Source organism: Aotus nancymaae, unplaced genomic scaffold, assembly GCF_030222135.1.
Source record: "Aotus nancymaae isolate 86718 unplaced genomic scaffold, 86718_ANA_hifiasm-v0.15.2.pri h1tg000028l, whole genome shotgun sequence".
In the NCBI taxonomy this organism is placed as follows: Eukaryota; Metazoa; Chordata; class Mammalia; order Primates; family Aotidae; genus Aotus; species Aotus nancymaae.
Genome location: NW_026988441.1, coordinates 31,016,536 through 31,038,424, shown reverse-complemented (window position 1 = coordinate 31,038,424; position 21,889 = coordinate 31,016,536). Strand labels below are relative to the sequence as shown.

General features: G+C 49.3%; 1 protein-coding gene across 1 annotated transcript; it reads right to left on the bottom strand.

Moving 5' to 3' along the window:
• Window positions 1–533: 533 nt before the first annotated feature.
• On the bottom strand, window positions 534–16,990 carry ASF1B (anti-silencing function 1B histone chaperone). The gene is made up of 4 exons (XM_064381761.1): window positions 16,752–16,990; window positions 7,369–7,484; window positions 2,972–3,148; window positions 534–2,090 (listed from the first exon to the last, which is right to left on the bottom strand). Exons 1-4 carry the CDS (start codon window positions 16,858–16,860, stop codon window positions 1,884–1,886), a joined length of 609 nt encoding a protein of 202 aa, XP_064237831.1. The 5' UTR covers window positions 16,861–16,990; the 3' UTR covers window positions 534–1,883.
• Between the last annotated feature and the right edge of the window lie 4,899 nt (window positions 16,991–21,889).

The following is a 21,889-nucleotide window of genomic DNA, read 5'->3' as shown; positions in this document are numbered from 1 at the left end:
ATGCAAAGGGAACCTGCCCCTTCCTTCGGGATTCTCTTTCAGTACACACCTAGCCAAGGACAGTCCGGGTTTCCCAACTGCGACACTACTGACGGCGGGGGTGGGGCTGGATCATTCTCTGCTGGGGGGTGTCTTGTGCACCACTAGGTGTTAAACAACATCCCTGCCTCTACCCACTGGATGCTAGTAGCCCCTCCTATTCCTCTATTCCTGCTGGCCGTGGCAACCACCGTCTCCCGACGTTGGTGAATGTGCTCTTGTGGGGCAGAACTGATCCTGATTGAGAAGCACTGACGAGGAGTGCTTTTTAAATTATTTTTTAATATAAAAACATTTTAATATACAAACAGCAATCACAACAGCATCCACATGGCAGCGAGGGGACCGGGGCACTGCGAGGGGACAGGAGAAGGCAGGTCACTCCAACTCAGGAGGGCTAGCTGGGCTCAGAACTACAAGCCCATCTGCTGCTTAGACTTGAACAGCCCACACCCGCAGTCCCAGGTCAACCACAGTTCCAGGGAGGGTCAGGGCCTTTCTATGAATTACCGGGAAATGGTTGACCACTCCGCCTCTGGATGGTTACATGGTAAGGTTTAGTAAAATTTAACAAAAGCGTTGCTGTTTGCCTGTTAGGATCACGATGTTTATTTCTTCCTGTGGGTCAAGGGCAAAGTCTGAAAAATCACTGATTATAACCTATATGCAGGACAGCTGGTTTGCTTAAGTTTTGACAAAGAAAAACCCTTCCTGGAATGGAACCTGTCTGGAATACAACTGTAGAACCAATTAAGACTGGAGTGGGAAGCTGGGAAGAAGATATGGGACAGCCCACCCACTAGACAGGCAAGAGGCCACCTCTGGGGGAGAGTGGACAGTTAGTTGCCTCAGCCCACCTGAGACAAAAGCACAAACATTCTAAACGAAGTGCTTAAAATTTTCAGACCGACCAAATATTTTTTAATGTAAAAACATTTTAATAATATACAAACAGCAATCTCAACAGCATCCACAAGGCAGAGCGGGGACCAGGGCACAGAGACGGGGAGCGGGCTGGGGAGGGACGGTTTTCAGGGTCCCAGTTGCTTCCCTGGCTTGAAATCACCCTGGTCTTAGCAGAGGGCAGTTAAGGCAGCCAGAGGCAGAGGGCTGACCCAGAGACAGACTGTACAGCCAGGGCCCTCTGATACCATCTTCCAACCATGGCAGCCTCCAGGGAAAGCCAGATCCCTTTAGGAGATAACAGCAAAGTGGCTTGATTGACAGGAAAGGTAACATGGTTTCTCAGCATCCTGCTGATCATACCTTGGGAATAAAGTTTTCCAGGGGCTGCTGGATTGAAGACCCAAGAATCTTCCTGGGAGCAGGATGGAAATGGGATCGAAGTCTACCTACTGACCAAGATTTCTTGCCTGTGACACTAAAGGCTAGAGTGGATCCTCTCAGATGTGTGGGAAGAGAAAGGAATGACAGAGCCTTTGGCTCAGCAGGACCAGAAAGTTGGCAGGCACTGACCGAGTAGGTAAGTCCCTACTCAGGCCAGGGAGGTCTGTGGGAAAGCTCTGGGTCTGTGGCACTCAAGGGTGCACAGTGGCACAATGGCCTCAGGTAGAACTGATGATGTGTGCGGAAGACGAAAAGAACACAAGTCAGAAAGAATTAAGAACTGAAGTACCTGCTTCTTATAAGCCTGTACAGAAGTGAGATCAGCCTTCTCAGCCAGGACTGGGGAAGACCTGAGGCCTGTTCTTTCCTAGGGGCTGAGTTTGACAGGCCTGGATGCAGCTGATGGCCCCCAAAGTCCTCTAGATGGGCCCTGCAGGACTCGCTGGGAGGCCTGGGTGGCCCCTGCCAGTGTGGTGGGACGCTCTCGGTTCCTGCAGTTAGATGCAGTCCATGGAGTTCTCAGGGAGGAGGCCAGGGATGCAGCCAGGGAGGCCTAGGCCCTTGATAGGAGTGCAGCTGAGTGGGAGACCGCAGCCCAGGGAGGGGTCCTGGTTCTCTGTGGCCTCCAGCCTGTCCGTGTTGTTGTCCCAGTTGATGTGGAAGCGGGTCACCCGGGGGTTCGAAGCCAAGATGTTCCGCTGGAGCTGGGGCAGGAAGAGGAATGTCAGTCCTTGTTGGCATGCCCTCTCCTTACTCCCATAGAGCCAGGACCCCCCCAACAACACTCATCTCAAGCCCAGCAAGAGCAGACCTAGATGTGGAACTCCAGAAAACACATGTGCACCATGATTTAGGGCCAGGAACTATCTTTTCTTTTCTTTTTTTTTTTTTTTGAGACAGAGTTTTGCTTTTGTTGTCCAGGCTGGAGTGCAGTGGTGCAATCTCGGCTCACTGCAACCTCTGCCTCTGGATTCAAGCAATTCTCCTGCCCCAACCTCCTGTGTAGCTGGGACTACAGGTACATGGTGCCACGCCCGGCTCATTTTTGTATTTTTAGTAGAGATGAAGTTTCACCATGTTGGCCAGGCTGGTCTCAAACTCCTGACCTCAGGTGATCCACCCGCCTTGGCCTCCCAAAGTGCTGTGATTATAGACGTGAGCCACTGTGCCTGGCGCAGGACCTATCTTTTTTTTTTTTTTTTTTTAAAGGGACAGTCCCACTGTTGGCCAGGCTGGAATGTGCTGGCACGATCTGAGCTCACTGAAGCCTCAAACTCCTGGGCTCAAGTGATCCTCCCACCTCAGCCTCCAGAGTAGAGCACGCTACCCACGTCTGGCTCATTTTTTTGTTGGGTAGAGACAGGGTCTTGCAATGTTGCCCGCGCTTGCCTATCTAATCTTAATTCTCTAAGACATGCCTTTGAGAAACAAAGAGCTCTTTCTCCTGCTCTAACTAAGTACTGTAAGAACTGAACATTACTTGAAAACCTTATGAAGAGACCTTGACTCCCAATTTGCATGGCTGAACTCCTCCCAAGTATAAAGAACTACCCCGTGGGAAACAGGAAGTGGAAAGAGACCCCACCTGAGAGAAGTCTGGCTTCATGGGCGGGTTCTCCCGCAGCTCGGGGTTGAGGTACTCATTGTTGACGTAGTACCCCACTCGGATGAACTCCTGTCCATGGTAGGTGCAGGTGATGAGGACCACGGTCACACCCACGGCATCAGTCTCTGGGATGAGGGATGGGTTGGGGGCGTCGGCCTAGGGGAGACAAATCCTAGGCCTTAGCAGTGCCACAGCCATGTCTCAACATCATTAGCACAAAGATCCCCAAGCAACATGTATTAACTTAGCAAAAAGTATGCTCTCTGCCCTCAGCTTTTTTTCTGCCTCTGCCTCTCAGGTTCAAGCAATTCTGCCTCAGCCTCACAGGCAACTGGGACTACAGGTGCATACCACCACACCTGGCTAATTTTTTGTTTTGTTTTTTTGAGACGGAGTTTTGCTCTGTCACCCAGGCTGGAGTGCAATGGCGCAATCTCGGCTCACTGCAAACTCCGCCTCTGGGTTCAAGCAATTCTCCTGCCTCAGCCTCCAGAGTAGCTGGGATTACAGGCATGCACCACCAGCCCAGCCTTTTTTTTTTTTTTTTTTTTTTGTATTTTTAGTAGAGATGGGACTTCAATGTGTTGGCCAGGCTGGTCTTAAATTCCTGACTTCAGGTGATCCACCCACCTCGGCCTCCCAGTGTTGGGATTACAGGTATGAGCCACCTCGCCTGGCCTTTTTTTTTTTTTTGACATAGGGTCTTCCTCTGTCACCCAGGCTGGAGTGCAGTGGCGCCATCATGGCTCACTGCATCCTTGAACTCCTGGGCTCAAGCAATCCTCCTGCTTCAGCCTCCCAAGTAGCTGGGACCAAGGTGTTTACCAACATGCCTAGCCAATTATTTTTTGTAGAGACAGGGTTTCTCCATGTTGCCCAGGCTGGTCTCAAACTTCTGGGCTCAAGCGATCCTCTCACCTTGGCCTCTCAAAGGGCTGGGATTACAGGTGTGAGCCATGGTGCCCCGCCAGGAGTTGTCAACTGATGGAGACAGAATCAACCCCACAAATGACTACAAAATTTTGACTGTGGCAGGAAGGGGCGTGTGGAGGAGTGTGGTGAGCCAGGGGACAGTGGCATGAAGCTGAACAGGTGGGGTAGGTGGATATCAGGCCACTCGGGGCCAGATAAGGGATTGGGAAAGGGCAAGAGAGTTAGCAGGAGGTTAAGTGCCACATCATTCTTGTGGTCTGAAAAGACTCTGGCAATGTGCGGAGGAGGCTGTAGCAGAAGCAGAATGCTTACGCCAGTCATCCTGGAGACAGTGGCCTTGGCCTAGACCAGGCAGTAAAGGAGATTCAGGGTGTGCTGCTGCAAACAAGACCAGCCACGTAATTGGTGCAAAATAAAACCAGTGCAAAATGAAAACACCAGGCCCCTCTGGAAAAGCTGTTAGGTGTCAGATGGTGACAGCAGAGAATCGCACCAAGTATGGGGTCCTGTGTGGCTGCCTGGGTTGCACACCCAGCAGGCCAGTCCTGATAGGTGAGTAGATAGGGCCTGTCGGTGGATTTGATAGTGGTGGCTGAGGGGCTTAGATGGGATGTGGTAGCTCGTATTAGGGCAGTAACAGCAGTGATGGAGGTAAGGGAGTGAATCAGAGCAGAGGCTCCCAGAGAATCATCTGGAGAGCTCAGAATCTCCATTTCTGCTTTCTTTTTTCTTAAGAGATGGGGTCTCACTCTGTCATCCAGACTGGAGTGCCTTGGCACAATCACAGGTCACTACTGTAAACTCCTGGGCTTAAGCGAGCCCTTTTTTTTTTCTTCTGAGATGGTCTCACTCCATCGCCCAGGCTGGAGTGCAGTGGCACAATCTCAGCTCACTGCAACTTCCGCCTCCCATTCAAGCGATTCTTGTGCCTTAGCCTCACGAGTAGCTGGGATTACAGATGTGTACCACCACACCCAGATAATTTTTGTATTTTTTAGTAGAGACAGGGTTTCACCATGTTGGCCAGACCGGTCTTGAACTCTTGACCCCAAGTGATCTGCCCGCCCCAGCCTCCCCTAAGTGTTGGAATTACAGGCATAAGCCACTGCCCCCAGCTGTTCTCAAGTGAGTCTTCTGCTTCAATCTCCCTAGTAGCTGGTACTACAGGACTGCATCACTACAGCTAATTTTTTAATTTTTTATAGAGAGGGTTCTCATTCTGTCACCCAGAATGCAATGCAGAGGTACACTCATAGCTCACTGTAGCCTCAAACTCTTAGGCTCAAGCAAGCCCTCAGCTTCAGCCTCCTAAGTAGCTGGGACTACAGATGTGTGCCACCACACCTAGCTAATTTTTTTATTTTTTGTAGAGATGGGGCTGTCTCACTATGTGGCCCTGGGACTCCTGGCCTTATGCAATCCTCCTGCCTCTGCTTCCCAAAGTGCTGGAAGCCACCGCATCTGGCCAGAATATGCATTTGACAAACTAGGGGTGCTGCATGAGAGCCATTTAGGAGTTACAGTCCGTCCTCATTATTCACGGGTTCCATATGTGCAAATTCGCCTACTTGCTAAATTCATTTGTAACCCCAAGATGAATACTTACAGTGCTTTCACGGTCATTTGCAGACATGCACAGAGCAGGGAAAAACCGGAGTTACCCACCACACCTGTTCCCACCTGAGGTCAAACAAGGCAACACTCTGCCTTCCAGTCTCAGCTCTTATTGTCAACGACTATCCTTTCTTCAGTCTACTTAGTGCTAATTTTTTCCCATTGTGCTTTTTGTTGGTGAGTTTGCTGTCTATGACAGCACCCAACGGTAGTGCTGAAGTGCAGCACAGGGTGCAAGATAGGCCTTAGGGAAAAAAAATGCGTGTTAGAGAAGGCTTCAGGAATGAGTGAGAGTGCTGTTGGCTGTGAATTGAACACAAATGAACCACAGTATATATTACTTAATGTGTCTTTTTTTTTCTTTTTGAGACAGAATCTCACTGTGTCACCCAGGCTGGAGTGTAGTGGTGCAATCTCGGCTAACTGCAATCTCTGCCTCCCGGGTTCCAGTGATTCTCCCCCATCTGGAGGATCTGCCTCCTGAGTAGCTGGGATTACAGGTGTGCACCACTATGCCTGGCTAATTTTTGTATTTTTAGTAGAGACAGGGTTTCACCATGTTGGTCAGGCTGGTCTTCAACTCCTCACCTCAGGTGATCCACCCACCTTGGCCTCTAAAGTGCTGGGATTACAGGTGTGAGCCACCACGCCCAGCATGGTGTCTTTTCAACAGAAACACACATACAAGTTTATGTATTGACTGGCTGACAAAATGCGACTTCCAAGAATCTACCCCTGTATTTTCCCTGGGGCAATGGTTCAGTATTCACTAATTCAGTGTTTGTGGTAACTTTATAGAACATAGCTCTTGTGAATAACGAGGATTGACTGTAAATCAGTGGCAGCTTTGACACAGAGGTGGGGAAAGAAAGGGCCTGAAAGCCTCTGAGAGGTCAGATAGTTCCTGACAGTAGAACTAGGATTTAAACCTGAACTTTAAAATTTTTTTTTATTGATTGATCGAGACAGTGTCTCACTCTATTGCCCAGGCTGGAGTGCTGTGGTGTGGTCTTGGTTCATTGCAGCTTCTACCTCCCAGGCTCAAGTGATCCTCCTACCTCAGCCTCCTGAGTAGCTGAGACTACAGGCGCACACCACCGTGCTCTGCCGATTTTTAAATTTTTTGTAGAGATGGGGGTCTCACTATATCGCCCAGGCTGGTTGCAAACGCCTGGCCTCAAGCAATCCTCCCACCCTGGCCTCCCAAAGTGCTGGGATTATAGGTGTGAGCCACTACACCCAGCCTCTATTTATTTAAAAAAATTTTTTTTTTTTTGAGACAGAGTCTCACCCTGTTCCCCAGGCTGGAGTGCAATGGCATGATCTTGGCTCACTGCAACCTTCACCTCCTGGGTTCAAGCGATTTTCCCACCTCAGCCTCCTGAGTAGCTGGGATTACAGGCAAATGCCACCACGCCCAGCTAACTTTTGTATTTTTAGTAGGATGGGTTTCACCATGTTGGTCAGGCTGGTCTCGAACTCCTGACCTTGTGATCCACCCACCTCAGTCTCCCAAAGTACCGAGATTACAGGCGTGAGCCATCATGCCCAGCCCTATTTATTTTTTTAATACTTGTTCTTTTTTCAGAGACAGGGTCTCACTGTGTTGCCTTGGCTGGAGTACTGTCTCAATCATAGTTCACTGCAGCCTTGGACTCCTAGGCTCAAGCAGTCCTCTCACCTCAACCTCTGGAGTAGCTGGGTCTATAAGCATGAGCCCCTGCACCCAGCTGAACTTCAACTTTTGATTCCTAGCACTCTATGGGATTTCAGGTTTGAGGATGTCTCTAGAAGTCAAGGGCTAAGGCCTAAGGCCTCATCTTTCTTACCTGAAAGACAAACATGTGTCTCCCTGCTGGCACAGGGCCCACCAGCACCGAGTCTAGGATCTGATCAAACTCCTCACTCTCAGCTGAGCCAACATAAATGATCTTCCACTCCAGGTCTGCAAGGACATAGGAGGGTTAATGAGTTGAAATAGCTTGACAATAATAAGGCAGTGAAAGGATCTTGTATTAATTTTTTTTGAGCTGGAGTCTCGTTCTGTCACCCAGGCTGGAGTACAGTGATGCGATCTCAGCTCACTGCAACCTCCAACTCCCAGGTCCAAGTGATTCTCATGCCTCAGCCTACGGAGTAGCTGGGATTATTGGCGCCCACTGCCACACCTGGCTAATTTTTTTTTGAGACAGAGTTTCACTCTTATCATCCAGGCTGGAGTGCAATGGCGTGATCTTGGCTCACTGCAATCTCTGCCTTCCAGGTTCAAGTGATTCTCCTATCTCAGCCTCCTGAGTAGCTGGAATTACAGGAGCCCGCCACCACGCCTGGTGAATTTTTTTATTTTTAGTAGTGACGGGGCTTTACCATGTTGGTCAGGCTGGTTTCGAACTCCTGACCTCAGGTGATCCACCCACCTCCGCCTTCCAAAGTGCTGGGATTACAGGTGTGAGCCACCATGTCCGGCCTTTTTTTTTTTTGTATTTTTAGTAGAGATAGGGTTTTGCCATGTTAGCCAAGCTGGTATCCAACTCCTGACTTCAAGTGATCTGCCCACCTCAGCCTTCTGAAGTGGTGGGATTAAGGTGTGAGCCACCACACCCAGCCTTTTTTGTATTTTTAGTAGAGATGGGGTTTGGCCATGTTAGCCAAGCTGGTATCCAACTCCTCACCTCAAGTGATCTGCCTGCCTCAGCCTTCCAAAGTAGTGGGATTACAGGTGTCAGCCACTGCAGCTGGCCAGGTCTTATATTAATTTTATTTTTATTTATTTATTTTTTGAGACAGTCTCCCTCTGTTGCTCAGGCTTGAGTTCAGTGGCATGATCATGGCTCACTGTAGCCTCAACCTGCTGGGCTTGAGTGATCCTCCTGCCTCAGCCTCTCACCATGTTGGGATTACAGGTGTGGGCTGCTGTACCCAGCCTTGTGGTAATTTTAGACAGATTCTTATTCCATCTGCCAGGCATTTAATGCCAGGCACTGCAGTCCTGAACACAAGAGATGGGCACAAAGCTCTACTTCCATTAGGGAATTCTGTTTTGTAGGCCTAGCTATGACAAGTGACCTTGACTGTACCTCTGGGGAAACCTGGGCCTCTCACGGCCTGAGCGTGAACTGTGTGGCAGAGGCTGAATTAAGAGCCACGTGACACAGCCATGCCGAGAAGGGAATGGCAGGGAGTTGGGCCATTTCAGGGCTCTGCCCACTGGGTGCTGGGATAGGAAGCAGCATCCTCTTTCACACACAGGGACCGGTGCCACTCAACGGAGTGGATCCCTCGACAACTGGGGCAGGGCGGCAGATTCCAATCCGGCAGGAGAGCCAGCAGGGAGGAGGGGGAAGGTGAGGCTGCTCAGGGAGCCAGCCACCCTGGTCTTCCAGGTCTGGCACCAAGTCATGCCTACTTAGAGACATTTGGGCGACTCAGTCAGCAAATGCAGCATCCGGGTTTTCCTCCAAACCCTCCCCCACTTTTTTTTGAGATGGAGGCTTCACTCTTGTTGCCCAGGCTGGAGTGCAATGGTGGGATCTTGGCTCACTGCAACCTCTGCCTCCCAGGTTCAAGCAATTCTCCTGCCTCAGCCTCCTTAGAAGCTGGAATTACAGGCATCTGCCACCACAGTTGGCTAATTTTTTGTATTTTTTTTTTTTTTTGAGACGGAGTTTCGCTCTTGTTACCCAGGCTGGAGTGCAATGGCGCGATCTTGGCTCACCGCAACCTCCGCCTCCTGGGTTCAGGCAATTCTCTTGCCTCAGCCTCCTGAGTAGCTGGGATTACAGGCACGCGCCACCATGCCCAGCTAATTTTTTGTATTTCTTTAGTAGAGACGGGGTTTCACCATGTTGACCAGGATGGCCTCGATCTCTTGACCACGTGATCCACCCGCCTCGGCCTCCCAAAGTGCTGGGATTACAGGCGTGAGCCACCGCACCCGGCCAATTTTTTGTATTTTTAGTACAGATGGAGTTTCACTGTTTGCCAGGCTGGTCTTGAACTCCTGACCTCAGGTGATTCACCTGCCTTGGCCTCCCAAAGTGCTGGGATTACAGGTGTGAGCCACCGCGCCCAGCCTCAAACCCTAACTCTTGCACCCGATCCGGCTGGGGAGCCCCATCGCCTGAATATGCTCCATGGAGATGAAAGCAAAGTGCTTCGAGGCCCTGCCCGTCAATCACAGGAAATTCCCAGTGACCACGGCCTCTTGCAGGAGGTCCAAGTGTATCAGGGGCAAGGTCATGTTAGTACAAGGAGGCTTGGCAAGAGGCTTGAAGCTTATTTTCGGCTCTTTAGAAATTACACAACCCTTCAGCTCTAGCAGCTGGGGAAGTTTCACAAGCTGTGATTTCACAGGAAGCAAACTCTCTCAGAAGCTGCCCTGTTCCTTGGTCCACTGTCCCACAAGTGCATCCAACTTTGGAAGTACACTGCTGCTGGCTCATGACTATAGAGATTTGTCACCTGAGCCCCAAGCCCTTCTCTGATGCTTTGGCTGCCTGTCCCTTTGTGGTTTCACTCAGGAACGCTATAGCAGGTCTGTAGGATACAGGCGACCACTGAACTCACTGGGGTTTGGTCATACTGGCCTCTTATTATTATTATTTTGAGATGGAGTCTTGCTCTGTCATCCAGGCTGCAGTGTTGTGGTGTGATCTTGGCTCACTGCAACCTCTGCCTCCCAGGTTCAAGCAATTCTTCTGCCTCGGCTTCCCAAGTATTGTGATTGTAGTACAGAAGGGGTTTCATCATATTGGCCAGGATGGTCTCGAACTTCTGACCTTGTGACCCACCTCCCTTGGCCTCCCAAAGTGCTGGGATTACAGGTGTGAGCCACCATGCCCAGCCTTAGCCTCTCATTATTTGCAGAGGAAATTAACTTTTTTTCCCCTAGAGATGGGGTCTTGGTCTGTCACACAGGCTGGAGTGCAGTGGCATAATTATAGCTCACTACAGCCACAAACTCCTGTGTTCAAGCGATTCTCCTACCTTAGCCTCCCAAGTAGCTGGGACCACAGGCTTGTGCCACACATCTAGGTAATTTTTACTTTATTTATTTATTTTTGAGACAGAGTCTCGCTCTGTCGCCCAGGCTGGAGTGCAATGGCGCACTCTTGGCTCACTGCAACCTCTGCCTCCCGGGTTCAAGCAATTCTCCTGCATAAGCTTCCCAAGTAGCTGGGATTATAGGTTTGTGCCACCACGTCCAGCTAATTTTTGTGGTTTTTTTCTCTTCTCTTTTTTTAGTGATCTGGTCTCTGAATATCAGTATAATTTTTGTATTTTTAAGTAGAGATGGGGTTTCACCATGTTGGTCAGGCTGGTCACGAACCCCTGACCTCGTGATCTGCCCACCTCAGCCTCCCAAAGTGTTGGGATTACAGGTGTGAGCCACTGCGCCCGGCTAATTTTTATATTTTTTTAGAGATGGGGTCTTGCTTCGTTGCCCAGCCTGGTCTCAAGCAATCCTCCCGCCTTGGCCTCCCAAAATGCTGGGATTTGTCTGAGCCACCATGCCCAGCCTGTTGATTTATTTTTGTTACAAGCAGTGACACAACTAGAATCAAGTTAGGGGAACACAGAAAAACAAGCCAGCCCTGCTTTTTCCTTTCCAAAGCAGTTGTGTCAGTTTGGTATATTTCCTCTAGCCCTTTCCTCTCATAGCCAGCGGAGTCCCACATGGGTACATTTAATTCATATGCTGGGAGGGCAAACCAAAAAGTCTAAAGTGTACCCACGAGCACCTGATGTTGTCCAGCTGAGGTCAATACTAATTGGCAAAACCTAAACAAAGAGCATGTGGAAACTGACTGAAAGAAATAGGCCCGTGCAATATGGTGAGAGACTTCAACTCTACTAAATCTCAACAAAGTTGGCTGGGAGTGGTGGCTCACGCCCGTAATCCCAGCACTTTGGGAGACCGAAGAGGGCGGATTGCAAGGTCAAGAGATCAAAAACAGCCTGGCCAATATGGTGAAAACCCCATCTCTACTAAAAATACAAAAATTAGCCAGGCGTGGTGGCGTGCACCTGTAGTCCCAGCTACTAGGGAGGCTGAGGCAGGAGAACTGCTTGAACCCGGGAGGCGGAGGTTGCAGTGAGCCGAGATCGCACCACTGCACTTCAGCCTGGCGACAGAGCAAGACTGTCTCAGAAAAAAAAAAAAAAAATCAAAATTAGCTGGGTGTGGTAGTGCACGCCTGTGGTCCCACATATTCGGGAGGCTGAGGTTGGAGGATCGCTTGAGCCTAGGAGTTCAAGGCCGCAGTGAATCATGATTGAGCCACTGCACTCCAGTCTGGGCGACAGAAACCCTAATTCAAAAGGAAAAAAAGAAAAAGAAAAAATGTACTGTGTACTGTGTTGACTCTCAGGCACACAGGCTGAAATGGCTCTTTCAACCACAGTCAGAAAGAAACTGGAGAATTAACTGAGGGCTGTAGAGAAATACTGACTCAAGAATTATAGAAGCTGGTTGGGTGTGGTGACTCATGCCTGTAATCCTAGCACTTTGGGAGGCTGAGGCAGGCAGACTGCCTGAGCTCAGGAGTTCGAGACCAACCTGAGCAACATGGTGAAACCCAGCTCTACTAAAAATACAAAAAATTAGCTGGGTATACACCTGTAATTGCAGCTACTCAGGAGGCTGAGGCATAAGACTTTCATGAACCCAGGAGGCGGCAGAGATTGCAGTGAACAGAGATCATGCCACTGCACATCAGCCTGGGCAACAGAGTGAGACTCTGTCCCCAAAAAATAAATAAATGAAAGAAAGAGAGACAGAGAGAAAGAAAGAAAGAAGCGTTATAGCTTTTTATGTATTAGATGCTCACGGCTGTAATCCTAGCACTTTGGGAGGCTGAGGCAGGCAGATGGATTGCCTGAGCTCAGGAGTTCGAGACCAGCCTGGGGAACACGATGAAACCCTGTCTCTATAAAAATACAAAATATTAGCTGGGCATGGCAGTGTACATCTGTAGTCCCAGCTACTTGGGAGGCTGGGGCAGGAGAATTGCTTGAACCCAGCAGGTGAAGGCTGCAGTGAGCTGAGATCACGCCACTGCACTCCAGCCCAGGTGACAGAGTGAGACTCCGACTCAAAAAAAAAAAAAAAGTTATAGAAGCTAACAGGACCGCCTATGGAAGGTAGAAGATGATCAAAATAAAGGCCTGCCAATTAGAATCATCTTTTTTTTTTTTTTGAGACAGAGTCTTGCTCTGTCGCCCAGGCTGGAGTGCATGGTACAATCTCGGCTCACTGCAACCTCTGCCACCCAGGTTGCTGCCCCCCATTTTTTTTTTGCCTTTGTTCATAATCACAGATGAGCCCTGCTACCATAACCACTGCATTAGTTCTGGGTCAGAACATCTGGGTTCTATGACTTGGAAGCATCTATTTCCAGATGTTGAAGATAAAAGTGCAAAGAGGGCTTGCAGCCCTTGAGAAACAGGGTTCACCCGACTGGGGCTTAAAGGTTAGGGTGGTTTTTTTTTTTTTTTTTTTGAGATCGAGTCTTGCTGTCTTGTCCAGGCTGGAGTGCAGTGGTACAATCTTGGCTCACTGCAGCCTTCACCTGCTGGGCTCATGCAATCTTCCCACTTCAGCCTCCTGAGTAGCTGGGACCACAGGCACATGCCACCAAGCCTGGCCAATTTTTGGATGTTTCTGTAGAGACAAGGTTTTTCTGTTACCCAGGCTGGCCTAAAACTCCTGGGCTCAAGCAATCCTCCTTCCTTAGCCTCCCAAATTGCTGGGATTACAGGCATGAGCCACCTCACATAGCTGGGTTAGGGGTTTTGTCAGATTTTCAGTTGACACTGCTGAGATTGAGGCAGATTCTCTCATTTCATGGAGAGGAGGCCAGAAAGAGGCAGAAAGCAAGCTGGCAGAGCAGTCACAGACAACCCTAGGGCTGGAAGAGCCAGGATTTCTCACTTGAGTATCCTGAAGGAAAAGATTTATCATCCAGGTGCAATTAATAATAGCATTCCCTGGCTGGGCGCTTGGGATTCAAAGTGTAGTCCCAGCACTTTGGGAGGCTGGGGCGGGCAGATCACTTGCGGTCAGGAGTTTGAGACCAGCCTGGCCAACATGGTGAAACCTTGTTTTTACTAAAAATACAAAAATTAGCCAGGCGTGGTGGCTCACGCTGGTAGTCCCAGCTACCTGGGAGGCTGAGGCTGGAGAATTGCTTAAACATGGGCAGTGGAGATTGCAGTGAGCTGAGATCGTGCCACTGCACTCTAGCCTGGGTGACAGGGTGAGACCCCATCTCAAAAATAAAAATAATAATAATAATAGCACACCCCTTCACTGAGTTTTGAGTGTCCTAATTTGGCAATAAATTCTATGGTCATTCCTATCTATGCTCCACCCCTAAAATAGGGAATCCTTTCTTTCCCTGGATTGGAGCAAAGATAAAGAACTTAGATTCAGAACTCGGTGACAATACTTCTATAAACTGGCTGTGTGACACTCGAGAAGTCATTCCATTTCTATTAAAATATGACCAGCAGGGCCAGGTGCGGTGGCTCACACCTGTAATCCCAGCACTTTTGGAGGCCAAGGCATGTGGATCAGGAGTTCGAGACTAGCCTGACTAACATGCTGAAATCCCATCTCTACTAAATTAGCCAGCTGTGGTGGTGCATGCCTGTAATCCCAGCTACTCAGGAGGCTGAGGCAGGAGAATTGCTTGAACCCAGGAGGCAGAGGTTGCAGTGAGCCAAGATCGCGCCACTGAACTCCAGCCTGGGCGACAGAGCAACACTGTCTCAAAAAAAAAAAAAAATTACCAGCAGGTTGACTTTAGCCTTTCCGACTCTAATTCTATAAATAAGTTAGTAAAGTCACAGGGCAGGGGCTTCCTAGGAGCAGAAATACCAGATAATGACCTCGTCACCATTTGTAAATGCAAGGAACACAAACAGGCTGATTGAAACCCGATCTCCTGCTGTCTGGAAGCTGGGAATCCCTCAGCCTATTACCTCCTTCTATCTCCTCCTGGCTTTTAAATTAAATCTTATTCCACAGCGACATTCTACACTTTATTTATTTATTTACACGCTGCCCTGTTCCAGAAAGGATTTAACTTGGCTTATTCTATAGTTAGCCACAAGTAGACTCCTTAATTTAAAAAAGGAGTGAGAGAGACCAGGAAGAGATAGACCTACTGGCCTACCCGGAGCACATCCACATCTCACTGTATCAGCCCCAAACTAATACATGCCACCAGCTTTGAGGGGAAACCACCCACCTGACCCCGAGAGGCACTAGTTAGCACACCCCGGCTTCACAGGCCACTCACTGCATCGCCACCTCTTCGGCTGCTGCCTTTTGTCTTTTAACCACCAAGTAGAAAAATGGCCTAATGAAGTACTTCTTCCTGAAAGCAGGACTTGCCTTTTAGTGGTGCCAAGGCTCCCTGGGTGACCTTAGATTTTGGATTTGTGCAAGCCTTGACTTGAAAGGTCTTTTGTGCTTTGTACCTCCTGTCTTCTCATCTGTGAGATGAGAGCCATGTCCACCTTTAAGTCACACAGATTAATAAGTACATCTGCGGAAGCACCTTGGAAAAGATGCATAGGAGGCTGTGACCTCCAAGCTCCAGCTGACTGTTTGAAGCTGGAGCCCATCAGAGCTCAGCCCAGTCCACCCACCCCCAGACTAGGTCAGACCATCAAAAGCAATGGAAGCTTGGCATTGATTATCCAGCTATATAAAAGAAGAAAGGAAGAAGAAGAAAGAAGAAACAAGAAGAAAACTAGGCGCAGTGCCTCATGCCCATAATCCCAGCACTTTGGGAGGCCGAGGCAGGTGGATCACAAGGTCAGGAGTTTGAGACCAGCCTGGCCAACATGGTGAAACCCTGCCTCTACTAAAAATACTAAAATTGGCCAGGTGTGGTGGCCTGTGCCTATAATCCCAGCATTTTGGGAGGACAAGGTGGGTGGATCACTTACAGTCGATAGTGTGCAACCAGCCTGGCTAACGTGGTGAAACCCCGCCTCTACTAAAAATACTAAAATTAACCGGGCGTAGTGGCAGGAGCCTGTAATCCCAGCTACTCGGGAGGCTGAGGTTGCAGTGAGAGATTGTGCCACTGCACTCCAGCCTGGGCAACAAAGCAAGACTCTCTCTCTCAAAAAAAAAAAAAAAAAAGAAGAAGAAAAAGCGAAGAATTGCTGCAGTCACTCAGCTGGAAATGGGCGGGCAAACCTGGGGAACTAGCTGATGCTTGCCTGGCTATGCCAACCCTCGGATCTCAGTGTGTTTATCCAAGCCCACAGAAGAGGGTGGGGAAGGGGAGCTGGGGAGACCAAGTTACCGCAAACCGTAGCATCCTTCCCAGGGGGAGCTCAAGGATAGGAGGGTTGGGACCCAACGAAGGAGGGAAATCAGGGTATGTGCATTGGGGTAGAAAACCAGCAGCAATTGGTGGGGGTGGGGTTGTTGAAATATCGGCAGGCTGGGGAGGGGACAGCTGGGAGACAGACGGGAAGATGGGGGAGAGAGCGGTCTTGACAAGGGGTTGACGGGTTTTCATAGGGAAAAAAGGTTACTGGAGGGGAGGGTCTTCACGGTGGGGGGAGAAGGAAGTTGGGGGAGAGGTCTCCAAAGGGAAAATAGGAAATGGCTGGGATTTCCCCCAGGGAAAATGGGAAGGGGCTGGAGAGTGGGGTCTCCAGAGGGAAAAAGGGAGATGGGAGTATCTCACTACAAGAAAGAGTCTAAGTGGGCAAAAATGGGTGGGTGGCTGAAGATCTCCATGGGTTAAGAAACGGAGGCCGAGAAGGTCTCTCCATGAAAATGGGTACCTCGGAAGAGCTCCAAAGAAAAAAGATGGATAAGGCTCCCCACGCTGGAAATGGGGCTTGGGCGGGGGGCGTTAATCTCTATGGGGAGGTCGGGGCGGGCAGTGGCTAAGGAGATCACTGGGATGTCCGAGTTGGCTAGCGGGAAGCCTCCACCCGGGAGGTCAAGGCGGGCAGTAGGGGAGGAAGTCCCGGGGAGGTCCGAGTTGGCTGGAGGCTGGGCGGGGGGTGTCTCCACCCGGACATAGGGTTGACTGGCGGGCTGGGGGAGATCGGGGTTGGCGGAGAGGGAGGACGAGGGGTTTGACGGGGGAGATAAAGTTGGCCATGGGAGCAGTTTTCCGCGGGGAGGCCGGGGTCGGTCCGGCGGTGGGGATTACCCGCACAAGTCCAGCCTCACCGTCCGCCAGGGCTTCACTGCACTCGAAGCTGATCTCGAACCGGAAGGGGCTGTGGAAAGGGCTAGGGTTCTCCAGTACCGCCACGTTCAACACCGACACCTTGGCCATCGCCTCGCCTCACCGCGCCGCAGCAGGGGCAGGGGCTGTGGCCCAGGCCGCGTCTGGGTCCGGTGGTGGGGTCAGCGGGGTAGGATTGACGAAGTCCACTCCGGTCTCTTCTCCCCGCGGACAGAAGTGCGCACTTCGTACGCGCGCCGCCTTCAAATAGCCGGCCTCTGCCCTCTGGCCAATCACCGCCAACGCTCCCTGGCGGCGCGCGCACACTTTCAGCCAATCCTGAAGCGCCGGTCGGCGCGCGCCCAGACTCCTCGGACCAATCAGCGGAGCTCCCTCTCCGCGGAGCGTGAGGAGGGCGGAACCACCTCTAGGCTTCTTAGCGTGTCCTCTGGGAACCAATCACCAGCGTCTCCGACTAGGAGGTCAACGGCAGGAGTGGGCGGAGTCAGAGCGCCGGCCTCCTGCTGGCCAATCCTGAGGGTTCCCGCACCGGCGTGGCCCGCCCCTCGCCTCGCTATTCCGGGATATGTATCCCGTAGCGCTCAGCGCCGCCAACCGCCGAGCGGTGGCGCGCGGCGCTCGCTAAAGAGGGCGGGAAGGGCGGTGCTCGCACCCTCAGTGATTGGCAGGAGGGAGTGGGGCGGAGATAAAGAGGATTTTTTGAGAGTTGATTGGCTGGATTGGTAATGAAAGTGGGAGCCTAAGGAGGCTCAGCTGGGGATTCGCTGGAGAGAAGCGGAAGTCGGGCACCACCGCTGTGCTGGGGAATGTGAAGCGAGAGGAGGAGCGTTTGCGGCTTCAGCGTCTGTCAACAGGTGAGCGTTGGCTGGAGCTTTTCGGAGTGGCTGGCTCCTGACCTCGAGGTGCACGGCCCGGGTGTCTGTTGTGAACGTTGTGAACGTTCGGAGTGGCGGTCACGCGGCGCGCTCGGACCTCGGGAGTCCGGCCGAGTTTGGATCCCGTTCTTGCCCCTGAGGGGTTGGAATCCCTTTCTCGCCCCCTGGTGGGCTCTTGGGAGGTTTCAAGCGAACGGTACTGAAAATGGGAGTTCCAGTTAGGGGACAGACCAGGATTCGAGTCGGTGCTCTGCTACTCAGCGCTCGAGGCAGCGTCTCTCTTCCCATTGAACGGGGCCGTGGAAATTCTCTGTCATGACTCATGACCACATAATACATCCAGAAACTTCTGTCCGCCGCATCCTGCCTGGGCCGTCGCCCCCGGCTTGGGAGACTCCAGGTCGCGGAGTCTCTGCCCCACGGGAAATCAGCGCTGCCCAGTGGAAAAATAATGCCTGCCGCGCACCTAATTTTACATTTTTTGGAAGCCGCTTAAAAACAAACAAAAAAACCGACTCTTGCTGTGTGGCCAGGCTGGAGTGCAGTGACTCGATTTTAGCTCACTGCAACCTCCACCTTCCGGGTTCAAGCGACTCTCCTGTCTCAGCCACCCCGGAGTAGTTGGGATTACAGGCGCACACCACCATGCCTGGGTAATTTTTGTTTTTTAGTAGAGACGGAGTTTCTCCATGTTGGTCAGGCTGGTCTCGAACCCCTGACCTCAAGTGATCCGCTCGCCTCAGGCTCCCAAAATGCAGGAATTACAGGCGTGAGCCACCGCTCTGAGCCAGTAACACACAGTATGTTGCATTCTTTTACCCAGTGAAAAGACATTGAGATTCCTTGTGTGTTGTACACTCAGCCGCACATCTGTCATCGGGCATGTGAATACATTTTCTTCGAAAATAGTTGATCTGGTTTTTTAGGTTTCATAAGGTTTGCAGTTGAAAATGTAGATTCACACATTCCTACTATTCTCAACGTACTTCAGAGTCTTCCACGAGCTCAATTTTTTTTTTTTTTTTTTGAGACGGGAGTCTCGCTCACTCACCCAGGCTGAAGTGCAGTGGTGCGATCTCGACTCACTGCAACCTCCACCTCCCGGGTTCAAGCGATTCTCCTGCCTGTCTCCTGAGTAGCTGGGATTACAGGCGTGTACCACCACAACCAGCTAATCTGTGTGTGTTTGTGTATTTTTAGTAGAGACAGGGTTTCACCATGTTGGCCAGGCTGGTCTTGAACTCCTGACCTCAAGTGATCCGCCCACCTTGGCCTTCCAGAGTGCTGGGATTACAGGTGTGAGCCACTGCACCAGGCCATATCTTTTTTTTTTTTTTAATTTAAATTTTACTTTGTTTAAAAATTAAATTTTAGAGTCTGGGCATGGAGGATTTCTTGAGGCCAGGAGTTGAAGATCAGCCTGGGCAACATAAAAGAATAAGCCAGGTGTGATAGTGCACACTTTTTTTTTTTTTTTTTTTAATATTACCCACATATAAACCAAAACAAATTCAGGGTACTGAAACCAGTTACAGAGAAGCAAAATCAAATCCAGAGTGCCGAGACTGGCACACTGTAGGGGATCAGGCCACGCTTCCACCCAGAGTGGGTGGGCAAGTTCCCAAGACCGGTCCTGATGTCCAGACTCCCAATGCCGGTTCTTTCCCAGTGTTCAGACTCTGTGCGAATCCCCTGCAGGGGCCTGCCTTGCTCTGCTCTGTCAAGGCATTCCACCAAGGCCAATGCCTACCAGGGAGCACTCTCAGGACCCACGTCACCTAAGCGGTCTGGAGTCCTCTGCAGGGATGCTTCGAAGGGCGGGATTAAATTGCTTAAGAGGTTGTCTCGACTGTCCACTCACCATAATGCTTGTTGTTTCCCGGTCAGGGAAGCAAGAAATGTAGCAGGACAAGCTGCAGACAAAACCTCCCAGACACCAGATTTAAAGAAGGAAGTGGCTTTATTCAGCTGGGAGCATCGGCAGACTTGTGTCTCAAGAACCGAGCTCCCCGACAAAGAAAATCCTAGCCCTTTCAAAGGCTTACAATTCTAGAAAGTACATCTGAGAGGGTCGTGATTGATGACGTAGGCGTGGGGTACGTGGCCAGGTGGGGGTTTGAGCAAGATTGAGCGAGAACAATGCTTTCTGGAGGGAGTTTCTCCATATGAAGGCTGCAATCCATAGATAGGAATGCAATTAAGAGTAGGGGGTTTAATCTTTAACCTCCAGGCCAGTTCAGCAGCACCAGCTGACCTTGCCACTGACCTCATGCCTGCTATGTCTCAAGTTTTACTTCCTCCTCCTTTGAGACAAGACACAGGAAAGAGGGGTCTCTTCCCTCACTGCCTCAAATGGTTCTCCTGCCTCAGCCTCCCAAGTAGCTAGGACTACAGGCACATGTTACCATGCCTAGCTAATTTTTCTTTTTTTATTCATCATAGATTCATTATTTGGTTTTGGGTTTTCTAGATAGTTTTTCATTTTCTTTTGTCTCCCACTACGTCTTTTTATTTATGTGTTGTCTTTCTGAAAGATTTTCTTCATTTTGTCCTCAATTGAGGTGTTCATTACTGCAATTGAATTTTAAAGACATGTTTGTTCTCTGAATAAGATTTTTTTTTTTTTTTTAATGAGAGAAAGAGAAAGAAAAAAGGGGAGAGAGAATAGGATTCTTGCTCTATCGCCCAGGGTGGAATGCAATCTAAAAATAGGTATTAAAAACCTCTTTTATGCCGATAATTGTGCTTAACAACAGAGACAGGAGGGAATAAGGGAAGAAAATAACAAACAGCTAACCAATATTTCATTTAAGTCTGTGAAACGCTATGCAAATGCTGAAGAGTGATTTACTTCCAATTATGTAGTCACTTTCAAAATAGGTGTAATGTGATACTGAGAAAAATGTATGTTCTGTGGACCTGGGGTGGAGAATTCTATATTCACTAAGTTTACTTATTCCAGGTCTAAGTTCAAATCATAGATGTCCCTATTAATTTTCTATGTCGTTGATCTGTCGAATATTAACAATGTGGTGTCAAAATCTCCTGCTATTATTGTGCAGGAGTCCGGGTCTCTTTATAAGTCATTAAAGAACTTGTCTTATGTGTCTGGGTGCTCCTGTATTGGGTGCATATATATTTATAATCATTGACTCCTGTTGTTGCATTGATCCTTTTACCATTATGTAATGTCCTTCTTTTGTTACTATTAAAGTCTATTTTGTGAAAACTCCGTTTTTTTTTTTTGTTTTTTGTTTTTGCTCCCCATTTAAATGGTGAATCTTCGTCTATCCCTTTGTTTTGAGTCTTTGTATGTCGTTGCTTGTGAAATAGATCTGGATATAGCGTACCGATGGGTTTTGACTTTTACTCAATTTACCTATGTCTTTGATTGGGGCATTTAATCCATTTAAATTTAGAATTAATATTAATATGTGAGTTCAATATTGTCGTTTAATGCTAGCTGGCTATTTTGCCCATTAGTTGATGTAGATTCTTCATTATAGAGATACTCTTTACGTTTTGGTAAATTTTGGGGATGACTGATACTGGTGTTCCTTTCTGTTTGTCGTGCTTCTTTCAGAAGCTCTTGTAAAGCAGGCCTGGTGGTGATGAAATCTCTGAGTGCTTGCCTGTTCGTGAAAAGTTTTTTTTCCTTCGCTTATGAAGCTTAGTTTGGCTGGATATGAGATTCTGGGTTGAAAATTCTTTTCTTTGAGGATATTGAATATTGACCCCCACTCTGTTCTAGTTTGTAGGGTTTCTGGTGAGAGGTCTGCTGTGAGTTTGATAGGCTTCCCTTTATGGGTAACGTGACCTTTCTCTCTAGCTGCCCTTAGAATTTTCTCCTTTATTTCAACCCTAGTGAATCTAGTTATGTGTCTTGGAGTTGCTCTACTTGAGGAATATCTTTGTGGTGTTCTCTGGATTAGCTGGAGTTGAGTATTGTCCTGCCTTACTAGATTAGGAAAGTTTTCCTGAGTAATATCCTGAAGAATATTTTCCAACTTGGATTCATTCTCTTCATGACATTCAGGTATACCTACCAATCATAAATTAGGTCTTTTCACATAGTCCCATATTTCTTGGAGACTTTGCTCATTCCTTTTTACTCTTTCTTCTCTAATCTTGTCTTCTCGTTTCATTAAGTTGGTCTTCGACCTCTGATATCCTTTCTTCTGCTTGATCAATTTGACTGTTAAAACCTGTGCGTACTTTGCGAAGTTCTCGTATTGTGTTCTTCA